This window comes from Drosophila nasuta, chromosome X, assembly GCF_023558535.2.
Source record: "Drosophila nasuta strain 15112-1781.00 chromosome X, ASM2355853v1, whole genome shotgun sequence".
Classification (NCBI taxonomy): Eukaryota; Metazoa; Arthropoda; class Insecta; order Diptera; family Drosophilidae; genus Drosophila; species Drosophila nasuta.
In genome coordinates this window covers 959,142-980,000 of record NC_083459.1, presented here as the reverse complement: position 1 = coordinate 980,000, position 20,859 = coordinate 959,142, and the positions used below count along the sequence as shown (strand labels likewise).

Genomic DNA, 20,859 nt, shown 5'->3' with positions numbered 1-20,859 from the left:
CTCTCTCTCTCTCTCTGTCTCACTCTCCCTCTCTCTCTGGCTTTCGCTCTCAATGTGCGTCTCGAAAAATGCCGCAAAACGCATGTGTTGCTGTTGCGTGTATGCTGCACATGTCCTTGAAACTTTTTGGCATAGTTTTTCGGCTAGAGAGCCAACTGTTAATGTGCCTATAACTGACTGTCTTCCTCTCCCTCTCTCGCAGTCTATCTGTCTCTGTCTGTGTGTGCGTAAGGGTTAATGACTTGCTTTTTGCCACTGTTGTGTTTGGCTGCTGCTGCATTCGGTTGCATGCAGCAAATTAAACACTTGAACTTGCCTCGCCACTTCACTTGCTGTTGTAGTTGTTGTTGTTGTTGTTGTTTTCCCACTACATACGCACAATTTTCCCTCCGATTTTCCTGGGACTCCGTTTGGCTTATCAATGGCCAACGATCGCGGCGCGTCCGCATGAGATGACACAAAATTATGACTTCATAATGGGAGGCAAAGCGACGAGCACATAAAACCGACCCTCAATAGAAATAGCCCAAAAACTAACACACACACACACACACTCACGCACACACATGCCAAAAATTGTAGTCAATTAAAAGTGAGCGAAAGTTTCTGCCCCAAACATCGTTTTGTGACATTATTTCATAATTAAACGGGGGGCAACCCTAAAAGAGGGTTGCATTATCAGTGCTTGCCAATTATGATTGGAGCACACACATTAAGGAGGGGAAGGGGGGGGGGTCTATAAATCTGAGTGTGTGCTGATAAATGCCGAGACAAGTGTGTGTGCGATGGCCTATTAAACGTTTAATGAGATTATTAATTGAGCCAGCCAGATAAATACTTGTATGTGTCTGTGTTGTAATACAAAGTATAGAAAACAATTTCTGTTAGTTTTTGCCGCATTTTTGTGGTTTTGCACCAAGATTTTCTAGCTACACTGCAAAAAAAAATCGAACTTCTAAAATCAAAAACATTCATCTTAAACATTTTGTTCTTTAATAACAAATTCTTTAAACTAAGAACATAAGTCTAAAAAAATGACAAATTTTCAAAATAAGACCAAAAATTCTAGATTCTTTAGACTTTGTGGAGTTTGGAGACTTTGTAGAGTTTGTAGTACTTTAATAACATATTTTTTAAAGTAAGAACATAAGTCTAAAAAAATGACAAATTTTCAAAAAAAGACCAAAAATTCTCGATTTTTTAGACTTTGTGGAGTTTGGAGACTTTGTAGAGTTTGTAGTACTTTAATAACATATTCTTTAAACTAAGAACATAAGTCTAATAAAATGACAAATTTTCAAAATAAGACCAAAAATTCTAGATTTTTTAGACTTTGTGGAGTTTGGAGACTTTGTAGAGTTTGTAGTACTTTAATAACATATTCTTTAAACTAAGAACATAAGTCTAAAAAATGACAAATTTTCAAAATAAGATAAAAATTCTAGATTTTTTAGACTTTGTGGAGTTTGGAGACTTTGTAGAGTTTGTAGTACTTTAATAACATATTCTTTAAACTAAGAACATAAGTCTAAAAAAATGACAAATTTTCAAAATAAGACCAAAAATTCTAGATTTTTTAGACTTTTTGGAGTTTGGAGACTTTGTAGAGTTTGTAGTACTTTAATAACATATTCTTTAAACTAAGAACATAAGTCTAAAAAAATGACAAATTTTCAAAATAAGATAAAAAATTCTAGATTTTTTAGACTTTGTGGAGTTTGGAGACTTTGTAGAGTTTGTAGTACTTTAATAAAATATTCTTTAAAGTAAGAACATAAGCCAAAAAAAATGACAAATTTTCAAAATAAGTCCAAAAATTCTAGATTTTTTAGACTTTGTGGAGTTTGAAGACTTTGTAGAGTTTGTAGTACTTTAATAACAAATTCTTTAAACTAAGAACATAAGTCTAAAAAAATGACAAATTTTCAAAAGAAGACCAAAAATTCTCGATTTTTTAGACTTTGTGGAGTTTGGAGATTTTGTAGAGTTTGTAGTACTTTTATAACAAATTCTTTAAACTAAGAACATAAGTCTAAAAAAATTACAAATTTTCAAAATAAGACCAAAAATTCTAGATTTTTTAGACTTTGTGGAGTTTGGAGACTTTGGAGACTGTGTAGAGTTTGTAGACTTTGTAGAGTTTTGTGAATTTGTAGTAAATGCTTCAAAATTGTTGCGAGTGTTAAAACTATACGATTTTGTTCTTCTTGTTAATAAGCACTAGAGATTAAAATCATGGTTTTAGAACTCTTATTTTGTTCAGTGTAGAATTTGTGAAAAGAGGAAAAGCGCAGACAACAATATGTGTAGACGAAAAGTTTAATAATTTATGCCATTATTTATTGGCGTGAAATTTAAGACTGCAATTTATGTGAATTTATGTGAATACTTTTGAACCCATTGCTGATGTTGTGTGTTTTTGTGTTTTGGTTTATTGGAATGCGACGCGAAATGCTAAAGACACTTATATGTATATGGTATATCTGTGTTATATAGTATATCTCTATTCGAAGTAAGCGTGGCAACGATGTGGCAACAAGAACAAAGCCTACAATAATATCCGAGACTATATAGTACGATATATTAAGAAGAATATAAATTAGCGTGAAATTAGCAATAGAAAAATGTTGACACAATGTGAAGTGAAGGCAAAAACTACTTGGGAGGGATTAGTTTGCCCAGAGACAATGAATGTGCCCACGCACACCGATGAGGATGCAGCACATTTGCCAATCGACAAATCCGTTGATACTTAAGATATAGATATAGAACTAAATATATATGCTATACCAAACAGAGAGAGGGGGAGATTTTTATGACTACTTTGTGTTCTTTTGTTTCTCACAGATTTTCAATAAATTGTGTATTTTGAGGCGAAAGGAAATAAAAACAAATAAATAAATAAATAAATATACGAAAAACCAGAGAAGCAAAACCCAACACGAAAAATTTATGTGGTAAAATTTATTTTCTTGGTCGATCGAAATATTGTGAAATCAAAAAAACAAATAAATTAAAAGCCACACAATATAGAGAAGTATACATAAATATATTTATAAGTGTTCTCTCTGTGTGTGTGTCGGTGTCTTTTTCACACACATGCACACACACACATAGACAATGGGACATTGCGCTCTAGTTCCCAGCCAAACAGCAGCAGCAACAACACAATGGGGAACCAAAGCAACTGAAACTATGCCAAATTGAACTGAGAACTTGGTTTCAAATTCAAATTCAAATTCTATCGATGTGTGTTGGATGATGATATTTTTATCGAACTGTGGGATTGTCTGTCTGTCGCATAAGTTCACTTTTTGTCAAATCACACACACACACACGCTCGCATACGTATATTTAGTACAATATAATACCTTTTAATTTAATATGCAGCTGACGTGCGCTCTATGAAGTGGCAGCCAGCGATCGAGCGCGCAATCGAGCGATCCCTCAACACTCCTCTCTCTCCCCTCTCCCCCCCTTCTTAGCTGCTGCTTCTTTTGTCTGCGACTGTGTATGTGTGTGTGTGTGTGTTCGAAAATAAAATAAAATAAATCGAAATGACAGATCATTAAAATTTACAACAACACCAAAGAGAGCAAAGCAAAAAACAGCAGCAGTCGAGACTGTCTGAGAGCTAGTTTGTGGACATTATTTTGTGCTGCCGCCGCCCGGCAGACCCCAAAAAGCATACAGCACAGCAGCAGCAGCAGCAGCCACCCCATCGCCATCGCCATCGCCACCGCAACCGCACTCTCCAACAACAACGTTACCCCCTTCGCAGCAGCGAGTATATTTTTGTCGTTGTCGATCAGTTTTTATGTCGTTCGATATGGCAGAAGCGAAAATTTTTATTAGCCTCCGCTTCTGCTGCTGCTGTTCCACAATGCCCCACAGTTGCAGTGGCAGTTGCACTCACACGCACAGTGGCTGCGGCAGCGCCCCAAAGTGGACGACGACGACGACAACGATGACGATGACGATGATGATGATGTCTGCCAAGCAAGTGCAATTTGTTGTTGTTATGCATATTAAAAGTAGTGTGTGTGTTGTTGTTGTTGTTGTTGCTTTTATACAACGCTTTTGTGGCATTTGGCTTGAGTGTAGAGTTTGCAGACATTCGCAAATCATGAGTAAATCCTTTGAAAAATCAAACTCACTTGCTTGCAGCGCATCCAATAGTTAAATAAGTTCATTGGAGAGTTTGTAGAGTTTTGTAAATTTGCCGTTAATGCTTACAAACTGTTGCGAATCATGTTAATTCACTATTAATTGTCTTGTATATACATTTTGTATATAGTGTAGAGTTTGGAGACTTTGTAGAGTTTTGTGAATTTGTTGTAAATGCTTCTAAAGTGTTTCGAGTGTTTATAATAAGCTATTAGTTGACCTGCAAACACAATTAGTAGGCAGTGTAGAGTTTGTAGAGTTTTGTAAATTTGCTGTAAACGCTTGTAAAGTGTTGCGAATGTTATTTTTTACTTGCAACACCCAATTTGTGAGCAGTGTAGAGATTGGAGACTTTGTAGAGTTTTGCAAAATTTCTGCAAATGCTTGATGAGACCTTGTAGAGTTTGTAGACTTTTCAAATACGTATTTCTTGTATTAATATATGTATATACGATACGTGCAGCAGATGCGCATTCGCTGAGCTCCACGGGAATTGTTCGATTTTCCCGCTTGTCGAGCTCATAAATTAATAACGAAGGCGTTCGAAGAGCTGCCACTGTCAGAGTAATGGCAACAGCAGCAGCAACAAGAGCAACAAGAGCAACAAAAAACAAAACACATTAAAATTGTTAAGAGTGTGAGACACACAAAAAAATGCATAATATTTACGCCTATAATTTTTCCTAATATTTTCAACAGCTGACATCAAGTAACACCAAAACTCACTAAATGTCTGCTTCAAGGGAGACTGAGCAAGAGTGTGTGTGCGAGTGTGTGTGTGTGTGTGTGTGTGTGTGTGTGTGTATAATTGACACTCAATTATTTAAGGAAGGGGACTTTTGTGGCATTACCCGCTGCCATTATCTGAGCTACTTAGCGGCGTTCAACTGCCACTTGTTGGAGGCAGCGACTGAAGAACTGAAGAGCTGAAGAGCTGAAGAAGAACGCCCGCACACACCCGCAACCGACAAAAATTGAACTAGCTAATAATACAAGAGCAACAACAACAACAACAACAAGAAGAGCCACCACTTGAGCTACACACACAAAAGATTTCCGCTGACAACAAACAAACAAAAACCGAAACGACAAAACAGAAAAAAAAAACCAAACGAACGAACGAACAGAAATCTTTTTTGGGGAAGCAGAGAGAAGAAAAATTGAAGCGCGATTGATCACATTGATCGCCTTTCTGGCTGGCAGCATCAGCATCAGCATCAGCAGCAGCTAAACAGCAAAGTATTTAGTAAATGACAAGAGCAAGCGTATTATGTATAGAATGTAGATGGATCACTGAAAGCATTTCTGATGCGGGGGACAAGAAGGGAGGAGAGAGAAGCGAGCGGGGCGAGTCTGCTTTCTCAAGTAGCTGTCGCTTTTGCTGTTGCTCTTGCTGATCTGTCGTATGCAGCTGATCTATATAATAATTCATATAGTATGGCGACTACACAGAAAATGCCATTGAAGAACAAGAAGAAAAAAAAACATAACAAGAGCTGAGCGTCAAAGAACTTGTCGTTCATACTTCAAAATACAAAATACAAATCGACGAAAAACAGAAAAACAATGAACAAAAAAAAAAAAACGGCAGCGTCAGCAGATGATGATGATGATCATCATTATGGAAATTGTGTGTGGAAAGCAATACGATGAGAATTTCTTAGTCTTCGTCTTCGCGTAGGCGTCGCGTTTATTATCAGAATCACTCGAATCGGTATCAAACCGATCCGATCTCAACTGATCGAAGCTGTGTTGCAAGTGTCTTCGCTGCACTTGAAATTACTATTTGATTATTTTGTATTTTCTGTTTTCTGTTTAATCACGACAGATCACTTGAGAACTTCTTGAGCTGCTAAAACGATCAATAGCGCTGAAGCTTTTCTTTTTCTTGGATTTGGATTTGGATTTGACTGATCTTTGATAGTGATAATGATAATGGATAAGGAGAACAAATGTTGTTTTGAAAGAAATTGCAGAATAAGAATGTTCTACGATTTTGCAGATCGGATCAATGGTGATCCTCAGACTCAGACAGGCAAATGGAAGCTGGAAGTTGCGAGATGACATCGAGAACCGTTCTTTAGTCAAGCTGCTGGCAAATGCCGTACGGTAATAATTAAAAACATAAAAGGGGGGAACAGCAACAAATGCCATGGGAATGGGCACAGAGAGAGAGACAGAGACAAAGAGAGTGAGGAAGAGAGGCGGGAGTCGAAGCATTTTGCCTACTTAATCATTGTCTGAGCGAGCGTCGAGTCGTTGTTGGCTGTGCGTGCAACATGCAGCAAGCGGCAAGCGGCAACTGTTGCTCTGTGTTGCATTGCTACTTGATTTGATTTACGCCTGCCAATGCTTTATGATTGAGTGGGGCGCACTCAAAGAGCGAGAGAGCGAAAGAGAGAGGCAGCCAGACAGTGTTCGACAAAAAAAAAAAAAAACAAAAAGGAACAAACAGCACACATAAATATGTTTTTATTTTACATGCCCCCTCTCCTACCCCTGCCCCTGCCATCCCCTGTCGAACGATCGCGCATATGCCGCAGATATATTTTAGATTTATTCAGTTTTTCATTCTTTTTTCGTAATTTTTTTACGTCTGTTGCCTTGCAATGAGCCGCGGCGATGATTTGCTTTGTAGCATGCAACTGTGCGACGACAACATCAACGCAGACACACACTCACACACTCACAGAGAGAACTCTCGTATCCCGAGAGTCCCTGTCCCTAGACCCAACACAAAAAAATGGAAAATGATAAAAAAAAAAAAACTATCAAACCAGCTGTAGCAGCTACAATTACCAAAGGGTCGTTGCTTGTTTGCTTTTAACTTACAATTCACAAAATTTTCGGGAGAAAAAAAAAAAAGAATTTAATTTACAAATCGAAAAAAAAAAATCAAATCAAATCGTATCAAAAGTGGAAAAGAAAAAAACGTAGGGAAATGAGATATATATGCGCCGGCTAATGGGCATAAAATAAAATTGTGCGCAGCTCATTGAATAAATCAAACTCATTTGCATACAACTGATAAATTATGGCGCACAGACGCGCCCGACTGACAATTGACAAACTAAAGCCTCAGGCTAATGCAACCCTCAAACGAAACCAAAAATAATAAAGAACCCTTTTGGATAGAGCTGGACTCGAGATTAGAGATTGCGATCAACCCTTAAGGACCGGTATCATCCGCAAATGTCCCCTGGTCAATCTTTTCTTATAGATAGTCTCTCTCTCTCTCTCTCTATCTCCCTCTCTCTCTGTAATCGAACCCTTTATTGCTCAGCAGCAGCAGCAGCAGCAGCAGAAACCGAAACAGAAGATGGGAAAACAAGTTTAAGCAAATAATTTGACACCTCTGATAAGAGACCCCGATGAACATGCCCCAAATGTGTGATAGCAGCTGCAAAATTGGCTTACTTCGGCACGTTTTTTGAGGGCCAACGAAAACTATTTTGTGCCAGCAAACAAACATAGTTTCTACCTTTTGTCACCTATATAAACCGAATTGCGAACGGTCAAACGACATTGAATATGGCTGAAAGTTGACAATATTGCGTACTACGATAGAATGAAATCAATTCGCAATTCACTTTTGAGGTAGGGTATGATATAGGCATGTAAACTGGATAAACATCGATTGTTATGGGCCCATCAAAGAACACGAAAATGTGAACATTAAAATGCTTGTAGCGTTTCTTGCCCGCAATGGCAACAAATTAAAGAAAACAAACAAAAAAAAAACGAGGGAAAAAAAAAGAATGAAAAAAAAGAACAGAAAAAAAACTATTGCAAATCGCAACAAGCACTCAAAGTCAAAGCAAATTATTTTCTAAACTAATTTTCATGTCGTGCCAAAAATAATAAAAACAACAACAGTTCACAAGCGCACAAGCAAGGTATGAGTAGGGGAGTGGGGAGTGGCGAGTGGGGGGGGGGGTAAATTTGTTGAGGTTTGCATATAAAAATCAACACATTTTGATGCAAGAAATTTCCAAGAGAAAGAGGCGTTGGCAAATGTGTGGGCGTGTGTATGCAAGGCGGAGGCAGATGATCTGTGCGAAAGAGTGAGAGCGAGAGAGAGAGGGAGAGTGGGGGAGTAGAAAAAGCCAACAACTTAATTAAAACATCAATAAAAAATTGTAAAAACACGACAACGCAGCAGCAGTAGAAGCAACAGCTAAAGGCGGCTGTAAAACTGTGTGCAAATAATTTTCATGCAAAATTGAAAATGAGAAAAGCTGCAAAACTGAAAATAGCTAAATTGCAACAAAAAGAAATAATAATAAATAAACGGAATGGCATAAAATGGAATGCACAAACAGCAGACAGACAGACGGACAGACAGACAGACAGACAGACGGAGAAATATTTGTGCTTGGTGTTGTCTTAATGGCAGCATATATAATCCTTGATCCCCTCACCGAACTGCCAATAATGATGATTCCTTTTTAATGTGCGCTCCTCGGGCGTTGGTCATTACTCAACTGAGAGAAAGAGAGAGACTGTGAGAGAGCGAGCGAGAGAGAGAGGGGGGGAAACTTTTGCATCGCGTATCGATCACAAAAGTTGCCAATATGCCAAGCGAAGAAGCAAAAGGGAAGAAGAAGTGAAGCGAGCAGCCCAAAACTCATCATCATCAACTTCGGACCGAGTTGTATATATTTTTATTTTGCTTTTATTATTATTATTATTATTATTATTATTTGAGTGCTGCCGCTGTTGCAGCTTCTCGTTTGGAGAAAAGGGGCGTGCACAAAATGATATTTTATTCAATATCCTCCACGTCCAGAGAGAGGGTCTTGAACGATTTGTCCTTTTCAGTGTCAGTGGAAAAACGCAACGAGACAGGGAAATCAAATTGATGTGCGAGCAAGACAACGAGAGGCCCTGAAATTAAAAACTCATAAGATATCGACTGATATATTGAGCTGCACAAATTACTGACAACTGAAGATGAAAGACGAAGACGAACTCAACGTCAACGTCGTCGTCGTCGTCGTCGTTCTTCTGTCTGCGTTTTGAGTTTAAGAATCGTACGGGCGGCAGCTAAAAAGATTTTCAAGACAGGTTTGCAGTTGCACACACACACACACACACACACACACACACACACACACATATACGTAGATAAGTTACCGCGTTGTGGCATGCATATAAAAAGACAATTAGTCGTTATTAAGTTGTACACAAAGCAGTTGAATTCTCCTTTTCAAAAATATACAAAAATTTAAGCACAATTCTTTTTTCTCTCTGTTCTGTTCTTTTCATTTTTTTCTTCTTCGTTTTTTTTTGCTAGATGCGATAATAATGAGACTTTTAACTGGAATTATCGGCTTACAATCGACTTGCATTCATCAATCATCGTCAATGAAATGGAGAACTTTATTAGTTAACAAATTTTGATTTCGATAGTAAGTACTATCTATCGACTTCGATAACCAGAACTATCGTAATGAAATGCAATGCAAAGCTGAAATTATCGACTTGCAATAAAATATAGAATCTTACTAGTTATCGAACTGATTTCGATAGTCGATTTCGATAACCTGACCATCGAAATGAAATACAAGGCGATAATAATGATACTTTTAACGGAAATTGTTGACTATAAAGAACTTTATTAGTTATCGAAATGATTTCGATAGTATGTACTATCGACTTCGATAACCAGAATTTATTGTAATCAAATGCAATGCGACTAGCAATCGACTTGCAATGAAATAGAGATCCTTAACGGTTATCGAACTGATTTCGATAGTCTCAATAATCGACTTCGATAACCGTGGCTGTCGTAATGAAATGCTTCAATTAACCGATCGCAGCAGCGCAAGCTATTAATAATTAATGGCATAGTAGAGCTAGAGCGTCTAGCTAACCGGAAAAGCAACAACAACAACAACAACAAAAACATTCACTCGAATAATGGTAATAATCATAATAATAAAAATTGATCAAGAGTCAAGACTGACACACACACACACACACACACACACATTTGAAATGTATCTACACACAGTTCATGAACTCAATTTTTAATAATAATTATTAATTTCTGTTCTGTTCAGTTTGAATATTATTTTTCGTTTTGTTTGTTGTTTTTTTCCTCCCTCCTCCCGCCTCCCTCCTCCCGCCTCCTGCTCTCGAATGATTTTTTATTTCACATACCAAAGTGTGTCCCCCTGCCACCCACGTTCCCCCCTCTCCCTCTTGCAACCCCTCTCCCTGTGTGTTCCCTCGTTTAATTGTTCGATTTTCAGTTTGAGTTTTTGTGTCGCTTCGCTTTGGGGGCCGAGCGTCGCCTGTTATAGATAGATAGCTAGATAGATAGATAGATATGTTAGATAGATACAGATACAGATACAGATACACATGTGGCTGTTGAGGCTGCGTGGTTTTAATTTCCGTGCTGACAAATTAATTTAATTATATTAACATATCTCCAGCGATCGAGCGTTTCCCATTTCAGTTCATTTCATTTCATTTCAGTTCAGTTCAGTTTCGCTTCGATTCGTCAGTTTGAAATTTTCGTGGGTGGTTTTCTCGATTCTCAGTCTCTTTGATTTTTAACCCTTGCGTTGACTCATTAGATAGTGATAGAGAGGGTAGAGGGAAGAGGGAACCCCCCGCAGTCCGCAGTCTAAATTGCACTTAAAACGCTAAAAATTATATGACACACGCCGCTGATCTCTATCAATGTATCTCACTAGCTGTATCTCTATCTCTCTCTGTGTGTGTATCTTTTGGCTTAGCCACTAAGCACAACCCTTGACACTCAGGGGAGGGAGGAGGGGGACTGCTGCTCATTTCGGCATATGCAAATGGATGAAAGAGAAAGAAAGAATAAAGTTCAATCCTTGCCGCCATATTTGAAATAAACTTTTAAACTATTAAAGCGGTGGTTGATGTTTCGAACCGGTTTCGATTTGATTAATGCCAGAGAATGAACAAAAAAACGAAAAAAAAAAAAAAAAAACTGATTCAATGCTTGTTTCTGTGTGTGTTTATCTGTTTCGATTCTCTTTCACGTTCTTTTGCCAGCGAATGCATTTTGGCAATTAAAATTTGTTGTGGTTGCTTTCACAGTTTTTCTATTTCGCTTTTGCTTTTGTCAGCGAAAATCAATGACAGTTTGTGCTTTGTGCTGAGCTTGGCCATGTTAATGGGTCAAGTTCTCACTCACTCACTCTACTCTCGATAGTTTAGTTTTGCTTAATACGGAAATGGAAATGGATTTGGTGCCACTGTGCCACTGATACACTGATACACAATATGCCATAATAATAATAATAATAATAGCCGCATTTCTGTCAATCTGGCGAATCTTGGCTTAAATTGGTGCCAATTCGAAGGTCCCCCCACCATCCGACACCATCCGAAAAAAAACTAAACTGATACTGAAATTGAGTAGATCGAGTCAGAGAATTTGGACAGCTGGTTGAAGGTTTTGTCTCGATTCTCGATTCTCGGTTTGTTTGCTCGTCTGTCTGCGCTGTGCTGTGCTGTGTTAATTATTTAATGAACTTCTATATTTGGCCTTACAAATTAATATGTTTAACTTGATTATTGTTATTTATGATTACACAATTTGGATCTACATACATTTGACTTGTACATGTGTCAATGATATACTTATTTATGGGCCCAGATTTCGACCTATTTTCGGCCATAATAATATGTTGTTGTTATCGCTGATAAGCTGACAAACAAACTTGATGAGATCACTTCAACCGTCAACCGGCAACCGTCAACTCAACTCAATTTCAAAGTGATCTTCAAATCGATCTCTCAGTGTCTAATTGCCATACACATCTGCTTCTTCTTCTTCTTCTCCTCTCAGCTCTCAGCTCTCCCCTTGAAAACAATTTGCCAACTTATACTTTGCCTCTTTTTTTTTGTTTTTGTGTTCGACTCGCCATTAATAACAAATCAAATGCTCGTTAAGAATAAGCGAACGCTACGCTTCTGAAAATTCTGCGAATCTGAATCTGAATCGATGCTGGCCAAAAGCATTTTGTTAACGTTTTTATTATTGTTTACAAATTACGCCGAAAATTGTATCTATCAGCGGGAGAAGATACAAAGCGAGATCAGCTTTTAATCTGCCGCAATCTTTTCTACCTTTGTCTTTGTCTTTTTTTGTTGAACTATTTGAAAATATTTGCAACTTCTTTGCTTGGTTTTGCTTATTTAAGTTTTATTGATTTGCCTCGCTGCTTTGCACTTTCCACACACTCCAGAGTGTAAAGTGCACTCTACAAAATCTGTGTAAAAGAACAGCAACAGCAACAACAACAATCTATACAAATATTTGCATTCGGATTGAATTTCATGCAAGCGTGCAAAAATTTGCCGACGGCAAAATGATGCGAAAACATTTTGAGCGAATGCTGCGAATGTACTTTGACTATGAATATGAATATGAATACAATATATATATATATATATATAGTATCGTATATATATATATATAGAGAGTACTTAGAAGTCTGGGCTCAGGTCTAGCGAAGAGTCGCCGTCAATGTAAATCAATTGCAATGCCAATTTCTGAGAAATGTTCTCAGTTTGTTGTTTTTGGATTCTCCGAATGGAGGAATAAAGTGGGGGAGGGTGAGGGGAAGGGGGGAGGAGGAGAGTTGTGTGCAGCTGCTAAAAGATGATGGTTCGATTATGCTTAGGAGCAGAGCAGCAAAAGTATCTCTGATGGAAACTTGGCTTGATTTCCGTAGACTGAAAACCAATTAGACGACCAGACAAACTGCAATTAATATGCCATACTCTAAGCTATAGATTCGACATGCATATGCTTATAGATACAGATACAGATACAGATACAGATACAGATACAGATACAGGGCACACACTTTTAGATAGTCTGGAGATACTTTTGCTAGAGTTGCAAGTTTGGCATGTGGCCAAAAATTGTCGTCTCGTCTGTGCAACATCATCATCATCATCATCATCATCATCGTCATCATCATCATCATTAGAAGAAGAAAATGAAAAAGTTGTTCACTTCTTTTCCCGCTGACTGAACGATCAGCTAAAGATCGACAAATGCACTAAAAGATCTTGACTTGTTCAACACTTTTCTCGCAACAATTTGCAAACAATTCAAGCCGAAAATCGCTCAGCTATTAGTTATTGTTATTACTATTTGTTGTTGCTTCTCTTGTTGCTGCATTTTGTAAACAAATTTTCAGAAATCAATAAAAACAATTGGCACAAACACGCAAACTCAATTAGTTGCAACTGAAACGCAAACAACAAAAACAAAAAATATGCATTGCATTTTCATATTTTATTGTTTGTTTTTCCTTAAGTGTGGGAGCTTTTTTTCCTCCATTTCAATTTCAATTTCATTTTCTATTTCTATTTTTTCATTTACATTTTTCCACAAAATTATGTCATTTGCTTTTTTCTTTTTTGGAAATTTCCGAATTATTTGAAACTTGTAACTTCAAATTGCATTTGATTGCAATAATTACGCCAAAAATATTCGTATTGAAATTAAAATCATTATCATATATTTCTTCTACAAGCATTTACTTTATTTTTATTTACTTTTGTTTTTTTTTTTGATTTTGCAAATTAAATAAGTTGTTTTCATTTTTAATTGTTGAAATTCTGCGATTGCAATCGCATTGTTTCAAAGCTGATGAAATGTTTTTGAAAAGTTGTTTTTTCTTTTTTTTGTGATTAACCGGTTTACTTAAATTAATTTTGATATTATTGTTTTCTATTCATATAGATTTTATTGTTATTGGATTTTGGATTTTGCATTTTCAATTTGTTGATTTTGTAGGCGTTTCCGTTTCATTTTTTCAGAAATTTCAATAAGCATCGATAGCAACTAACAAATATTATTTGTGGATTTTGACTGTTTGCTCGACTTCTGTAGGCGTTTCCGTTTTTGAGATCAACACGCGCTAATTTTAAAGCTAGACTTCTTTCTTGTTCGCTTCCTCTTTTTTATTGTTTCACTAAAAATTCTTAGTTCTAATAATTTGTTTTTGTTTTTTTTTTTTTCATTTTAAAATAATATAAATGAACTTCTATTTAAACCAATTATATTTTAATTCTTTTCAAACGTGCGTTTTTGAATTGCAGAACACCTTTTCTTAATTAAACTTGATTCTACTGATTCTATATATTTGTATTTTTTTTTTGTGTTTGTAAGTAAGAAATATTTATATTCTTATAAAGGCTGCTCTAAATTGCATTCAAAAAATATTATCTATAATTTATTTTAATTCTTTTCAAATGGGAGTTTATGAATTGAAAGAATTGAGAAAAGCTTCTTTTTTCTATTTATTTTTTGGAGCACTTTTGAAACTAGCGTTTGCGAATTTTGGAACAGCTTCTTTGTTACTTCGCTTAAACTTGATTTTCTAATGATTTGATATTAGTATAATTTTTTTTTTTTTTACTATTTGATGTAATAAATATCGAAACTCCAATTTATTGCTAAAGTATTTCGAACACTTTAGAGACGCGGGTTTACGAATTGTGGAACAACTTTTTATTACTGGGGCTTAAATTCGTTTCTAATGATTTGATTTGAGTATATTTCTTTTGATTTAAAGTAAAAACAAGACATATTGAAACTCCAATTTATTGCAAAACTATTTTTAACATTTTTAAAACTAGCGTTTGTGAATTGTGAAACTGCATTAGATTTGATATGAGAATATTTGTCTTTAAAAATAGAATCTCCAATTTGTTAATTAGCTATTTCGAACACTTTATTAGAAGCTATCAAGTTTTTACTGGGTTTAAAATGGATTCTAATGATTTCATATGAGTATATTTTTCTATTGTTGGTAAACTGTTTGGAAAAAAACTTTTGCGAATTTGCGTTTGCGGATTGCGGAACATCTTATTTGTTATTTGGTTTAAACTGAATTCTAATAATTTACTATTAGTATATATTTTTTATTTGAAGTAATAAAAATGTGAACTGCACTTTGTCACTAAACTATTTCAAACAGTTTTGTGAATTTGTGTTTTGCGAATTGTGGAACATCTTTCTTGTTATTTGGTTTAAGCTGAATTCTAATGATTTGACATAAGTCTATTTTTGTTCTTTTCTTTAAAGTAATAAATATGTGAACTGCACTTTGTTACTAAACTATTTCAAACAGTTTTGTGAATTTGCGTTTGCGAATTGCAGAACATCTTTCTTGTTATTTGGTTTAAGCTGAATTCTATCGATTTGACATAAGTATATTTTTGTTCTTTTCTTTAAAGTAATAAAGATGTGAACTGCACTTTGTTACTAAACTATTTCAAACAGTTTTGTGAATTTGTGTTTTGCGAATTGTGGAACATCTTTCTTGTTATTTGGTTTAAGCTGAATTCTATCGATTTGACATAAGTATATATTTTTTATTTGAAGTAATAAATATCTCAACTCCACTTTGTTACTAAACTATTTCGAACAGTTTTGTGAATTTGTGTTTTGCGAATTGTGGAACATCTTTCTTGTTATTTGGTTTAAGCTGAATTCTATCGATTTGACATAAGTATATTTTTGTTCTTTGCTTTAAAGTAATAAATATGTGAACTGCACTTTGCTACTAAACTATTTCGAACAGTTTTGTGAAATTGCGTTTGCGAATTGCGGAACATCTTTCTTGTTATTTGGTTTAAGCTGAATTCTTGTGATTTGACATAAGTATATTTTTGTTCTTTTCTTTAAAGTAATAAATATGTGAACTGCACTTTGTTACTAAACCATTTCAAACACTTTTGCGAAGGCTTTTCACTTACCTGTTGCCAAAATTGTGCCAATAAATAAATTTGCTCCTTTTTGAAAAACCAATCGTTGATTGATTGAACAGCCGTCAGATCCATATCGGCTGTCCCAGCGGCTTGTGGCAATGTTGGCTGCATTCGTGGGCTGTCTTTGGATGTTGGCGATTCTTTGTTGTTGTTGTTGTTGTAGTGTTGTTGTTTATGTTGCAGTTGCAGTTTTTGTTGTTGTTGTTATTGTTGCTTTTATCGCTGATAGTTCAGCAACCGTTCAACCGTTTGTTGAGGCATTTGAGAGCGCGTCAACTTTGTTTTTTGGTTTTTTTTGGTTCTTCTCCTCTTAAGTTTTAGTTAATTGCATTAAGCGAGTGAGCGAGAGGGAGAGAGACACACACACACACATACACTAAGAGAGAGCGAGAGAGACACATAAACAAATATTCACGCACTTCTTTCAGCTTCTTCTTCTGCTTCTTGGCTTTGTTTTGTTAGCGGCTTTTCTTTACTTTGTATTTTTTGTTTCTTTTTTTACGTGCTCAAAAAAAATCCATGAATTTTGTTTTTATTTGTTTGGTGCCAATTTTGATGTTGCTAATTCATTTGTATTTGTTGCATGTGCCAAGCTTTGATTTGTTGTTGCACACACACAGACACACACTTGGAAGAAACACACACGCACACACACGCACAACACTTGCACTAAACACAACACGAGGCGTGTTTGTTTGTTGTTGTCGATGTTGTCGATGTTGTTGTTGTTGTTGTTGCAACAATTGCGTCGGCATTGAATTTTCTTGCCATTGGTGTTTTCTTCTCCTCTCCAAGAACGATTAAGCGAGGGGGCGTTGGAGGGGTTGTTGGAGGGGGAGCAACGTAAAATTCTGATTGGATTTCTTTGATTTGAATTTGAATTTGAATTTGCAAATTTTTTGTTTCCGTCTTCTTTTGGCTTAAACTTGTAAGCGGCTTTGTTGCATGTTGCTTGTTGCTTTGTTGTTTGTTTGTTTGTTTGTTTGTTGTTGATGTTGCACTCCGATTCTTGTTGTTGTTGTTGTTGTTGTTGTTGTTGTTTACACTTGTGACACTCGCGCACACTTTTCTTGCTTCATTTGATTTATTTTGAATTTTTGTTGTATATAAATATATTGATATTTATGCTTGTTGTTGCTTTCTTTGATTTGTTGTCGTTGTTGTTGTTGTAGTAATTGTAAATGAATCGTGTGGTAAAAAAAAATAGATCAAAAAAATTGTATAAACTGAAAATACAGTTATTAAATTTTGTTATTTTTTTTTTATATTCTTGTTGTCGTTGCTGTCGATGTTGTTGTTGTTGCTGTTGCTGTTGTGGTTGTTGATGTGCTTCGTTGTTATTGCTGCTGCTGCTGTTGTCAATATTCGTGTTTTGTATTTTTATTTTTTTTTTTTAAATAAATATGAGTTTTGATTGGGATTCTGATACTGATTCTGATTCTGATTCTTATTCGACCGACTCCACGAGACAAATGCGGGAGACAGACAGAAGATCTCTGTGAGTTACAACCACAGTCAGTTAGTTGCAGTAGCGTCCACAAAACACACAGTCAGCAGCGTAGCGTTAACAGTTAGAGAGACAACGAACGCACAGTCACACACACGCACTCGCACTCGCACTCACACACACACACAGACAGTGACAAACACACTGGCGGGCGGCACACACAGAGGCGACGTTGCCAGTCACGAATTCAGTTGATGACTGAACAACATTGAACGACTCGTTGCGTCGACAACCCCAAAAACGTGCACGACGCCGTTTTACGCCATTCGGGCTCAATACACGCAACACGAACGAACACAACGCCAAACGAACCCGAACCACACCGAGCCGAACGACGATAGCCGAACGTAGCCAAACAGCGGCGGCGGCGGCGACGAACACTAGCGCAAGCAAGCGACATTTGCACTCGAGAGAGAGGCGAGAGCGTGTGAGTGAGAGCGCAAGAGAGTCACTCAATTGGTGACTGGCCTGCAAACGCTTTTCATTTCGTTCAATAGGTTTGATTTTCATTTGTTTTGCTTTTGGGGCTGAGCAATTTTTGTGCGCCGTCGCCGTCAACGTCGTCGTCGTCGTCGTCGTCGTTGCCGTTGTAGTCGTCGTCGTCGTCGTCGGCGTCGTTCGACGCTCACATACGTGTTACAACTTGCGCTCAGTTCTTGTGTTTACTTTTTGTTTGCTTTTTTTTTTGTGTGCTTGCTCCTTCTTCTGTGTGAGTGTGTCTGTGTTTTTTTTTTTGTGCTCTTGCCTTTGCCTTCTGATAACTGCTGTCAGTTGCATGTATTGAAATTCATTCATTCAAACTGTCTCCCTCTCACTCACACACAGGCACACACTCACTCACTCTCTTCACGCTTGGCCATCCTTCGCTTTGCTCGCTCTCTCTTTCTCTCTCGCTCTCGCTCGCTCCCCCCAGTCAAAGGCACACTCTACATATGTGAGTTCGCTGTGGCTTGGCATTCAATTTGTAGCTGCGACGTCGACGTCGACGCTGACGACGTCGTGTGTGCGCCTCTGTCGCCTTTTTTCTGATTGGGAAAAACTTATAGAAAATGTTGTGCTCGTTTTACATTTGACTCGGGTTTTTTTTTTTTTTTGTGTGTCTTTTTGTTGATTGAGCCGCAGATTGAGTGAAACTGTTTCGCATGTGTTTTGGGCGACAGAACGAGAGCACAAAACGAGTACAAAAGTGTGTGTGAGAGAGAATGCGAGAGAAGAGCGAAGGTGTGAGCGAAATAGCAAAAAATCAGGGGAAATCTTTGAGTTGATTTTTTTTACTTGTTCTTGTTTATGAATTAAACTTTTTTTGAATGTTTTTTTTTTCTCAACTCTTTTTTTTTTGGCTTTATTGTATTATTACTATTTATTTCTGTTGCTTCTTCATTTTGCTAACATATGACGCAAGGGTTTGAAGAGGTGTCGTGGAAGGGGGGAGGGGGAGAGGGGGAGAGGGGGCAACTTCCTAGCGAATTTCGCTGGCTTGCTCGAATTATTATTGTGTCTGGCTTCTTCTTGTCTTTTGTCTGTGTCTGTGGAAAATTGCGAGCTCTTTTTAGCTTTTTAGCGAAGCTTTTCCTCTTCTTTCTCTGGCCAAAGGTCAAGCTGCTTGCTTTGAGGCAATCCTGGCTTTTGGGCAGGTAAAAGCGCCGGGGTCAAAGGTCAGTAATTAGCTCCGAATTTGACGAAAATCGAATTAGCAACAGAAGCAACTTAAGCTTATTACCAAAAATCCAGACGAACAATTTCCAAATGTTTTTCCATTACATTTTCTTCTAAAATACTCACAAAACTATTTTGAAATTTGAAAATTGAATTAAAATACTTAAAATTAAATTCAATTAAATATATTTATAATAATATTTTCATGGTAATCATACCTATAAAAAATATATAGGATAAATAATATAATATCAATATTACTTATTACTTAGTTTAAAAAGAAAACTCATTAAAAAAAACTTTCCGGGAAGAACATTTTAAATTCCAAATTATATTTTATAAAATAAACGAATTAATATTTTTTGGTTTTTTTTATATTCTTTTATTAATTTTCTTCTTAGTTAATTTCGAGTATTTGCTTGTTTTTTAACTTGGAAAAATAAAATTCAATCACTTTTAACATTTAAGGAAGTCTTTAATTTGCTAAAGTTCATAAATACATTCAGTACTTAAATGTTGTTAAATATTTTATGTGTTATATAGTTTTGTAATATATTTGCTTTGAATAAAATAAATGTAATTCTATAGATTATTATTTAATAGCATTCAGTAAGATTGAAGCAAAATGAATTATTTGAAGAGATTTCAGCTCAAGTCCAGCCGCCAACGTCACTCCCTACTCACTACTCCGTAATCTCCACTCTCCACCCCCCACTCACAACCCCAACCCCAACCCCAACAGCATCTGCAATCCAACAGAGCTATTGCCCATGCCATTGCATCAATTCGTTAAAGTTCGCTTCAAACCTCGCTTCGACTTTGCACATAAAGAAAAAGTTCAAATTGTATCGAAGCGCCAACTGCAGTCGCAGTCGCAGTCACAGTCGCAGTCACAGACGCAGTCGAAGCAGCTGCCGAGCAGCGGCGCAGCGACGTCGGAGATGCCGATGGCAACCTTAACCCAGCGTTCAATGGTAGACAGCGAGTGGCGTGATGGCTGTGGGGGTTGGGGCACCTAATGCAAAACAGAGAGCAGTCGCTAAATGCGTTTTGCAGTGTGCGAGAGAAGCCGATGAGGAAGCTGTGTGTGTGTGAGGGCAAGAAGAGGAAGCAGCCACCTACACGACGGCTTCGGAGCCGTTGCTCGGGTTGACGCTGACGCTGACGCTGACGTCGCTGCCGAAACTCATTTCATTTCATTTCATTGCTGTTAGATTTTTTTGCTTGCTTTCAGCCAACCATTTCTTTTGCACTTGTCCATGTGTGCACGTGTATATATGAGTCTTTGTGTGAGTATGTGTGTGTGTGTGTGTGTGCGGCGAAGCTTTATTTCAATAGTTCCCTCTCATTTGTGCACATGCGAAGCAAATGCTGATTGACAATCGATGGATGAATGCTTCGCTTGAGTTGCAACCGAGCAACGACAACGCGACAGCGGGGAAATGCAGCAGCAGCAACAGCAGCAGCAGCAGCAGCAGAAAACAGAAACCGAAAAAAAAAAACAGAAACTAAGAACAAAACAAACAAGTGTTTGTTACAGCAACAATCAACAACACGCATTCCACTCAAGAGCCACCAAAAACACTCAACTCAACTCAACTCAATTCACGCTCGCTCGCTCTCTCGCCGTCGCCGTCGTCGGAGAAGTTTGAGTTGCAGTTGCAATCGAGCGCAGGGGTTCGGCATGATGTTCGAAAAACGAAAAACGTTTTCGAACTCGGTTTCAATTGAGTTGAATTCACAGCGCG

The 20,859-nt window shown here is 37.1% G+C and overlaps 1 protein-coding gene across 5 annotated transcripts in view; it reads right to left on the bottom strand.

Moving 5' to 3' along the window:
• The window catches only part of LOC132796266 (homeobox protein cut), an 87,576-nt gene extending 69,910 nt beyond the window's left edge, over positions 1 to 17,666 (bottom strand). For 3 of the 5 annotated variants that reach the window (XM_060807370.1, XM_060807367.1, XM_060807368.1), the window contains exon 1: positions 15,937 to 17,666. In XM_060807370.1, the coding sequence (XP_060663353.1) occupies positions 15,937 to 16,059 (123 nt within the window). In that variant the 5' untranslated portion in view covers positions 16,060 to 17,666. The remainder of the gene's footprint in view (positions 1 to 15,936) is intronic. The other 2 variants (XM_060807366.1, XM_060807369.1) reach the window with 2 other exon arrangements.
• Positions 17,667 to 20,859: the final 3,193 nt, after the last annotated feature.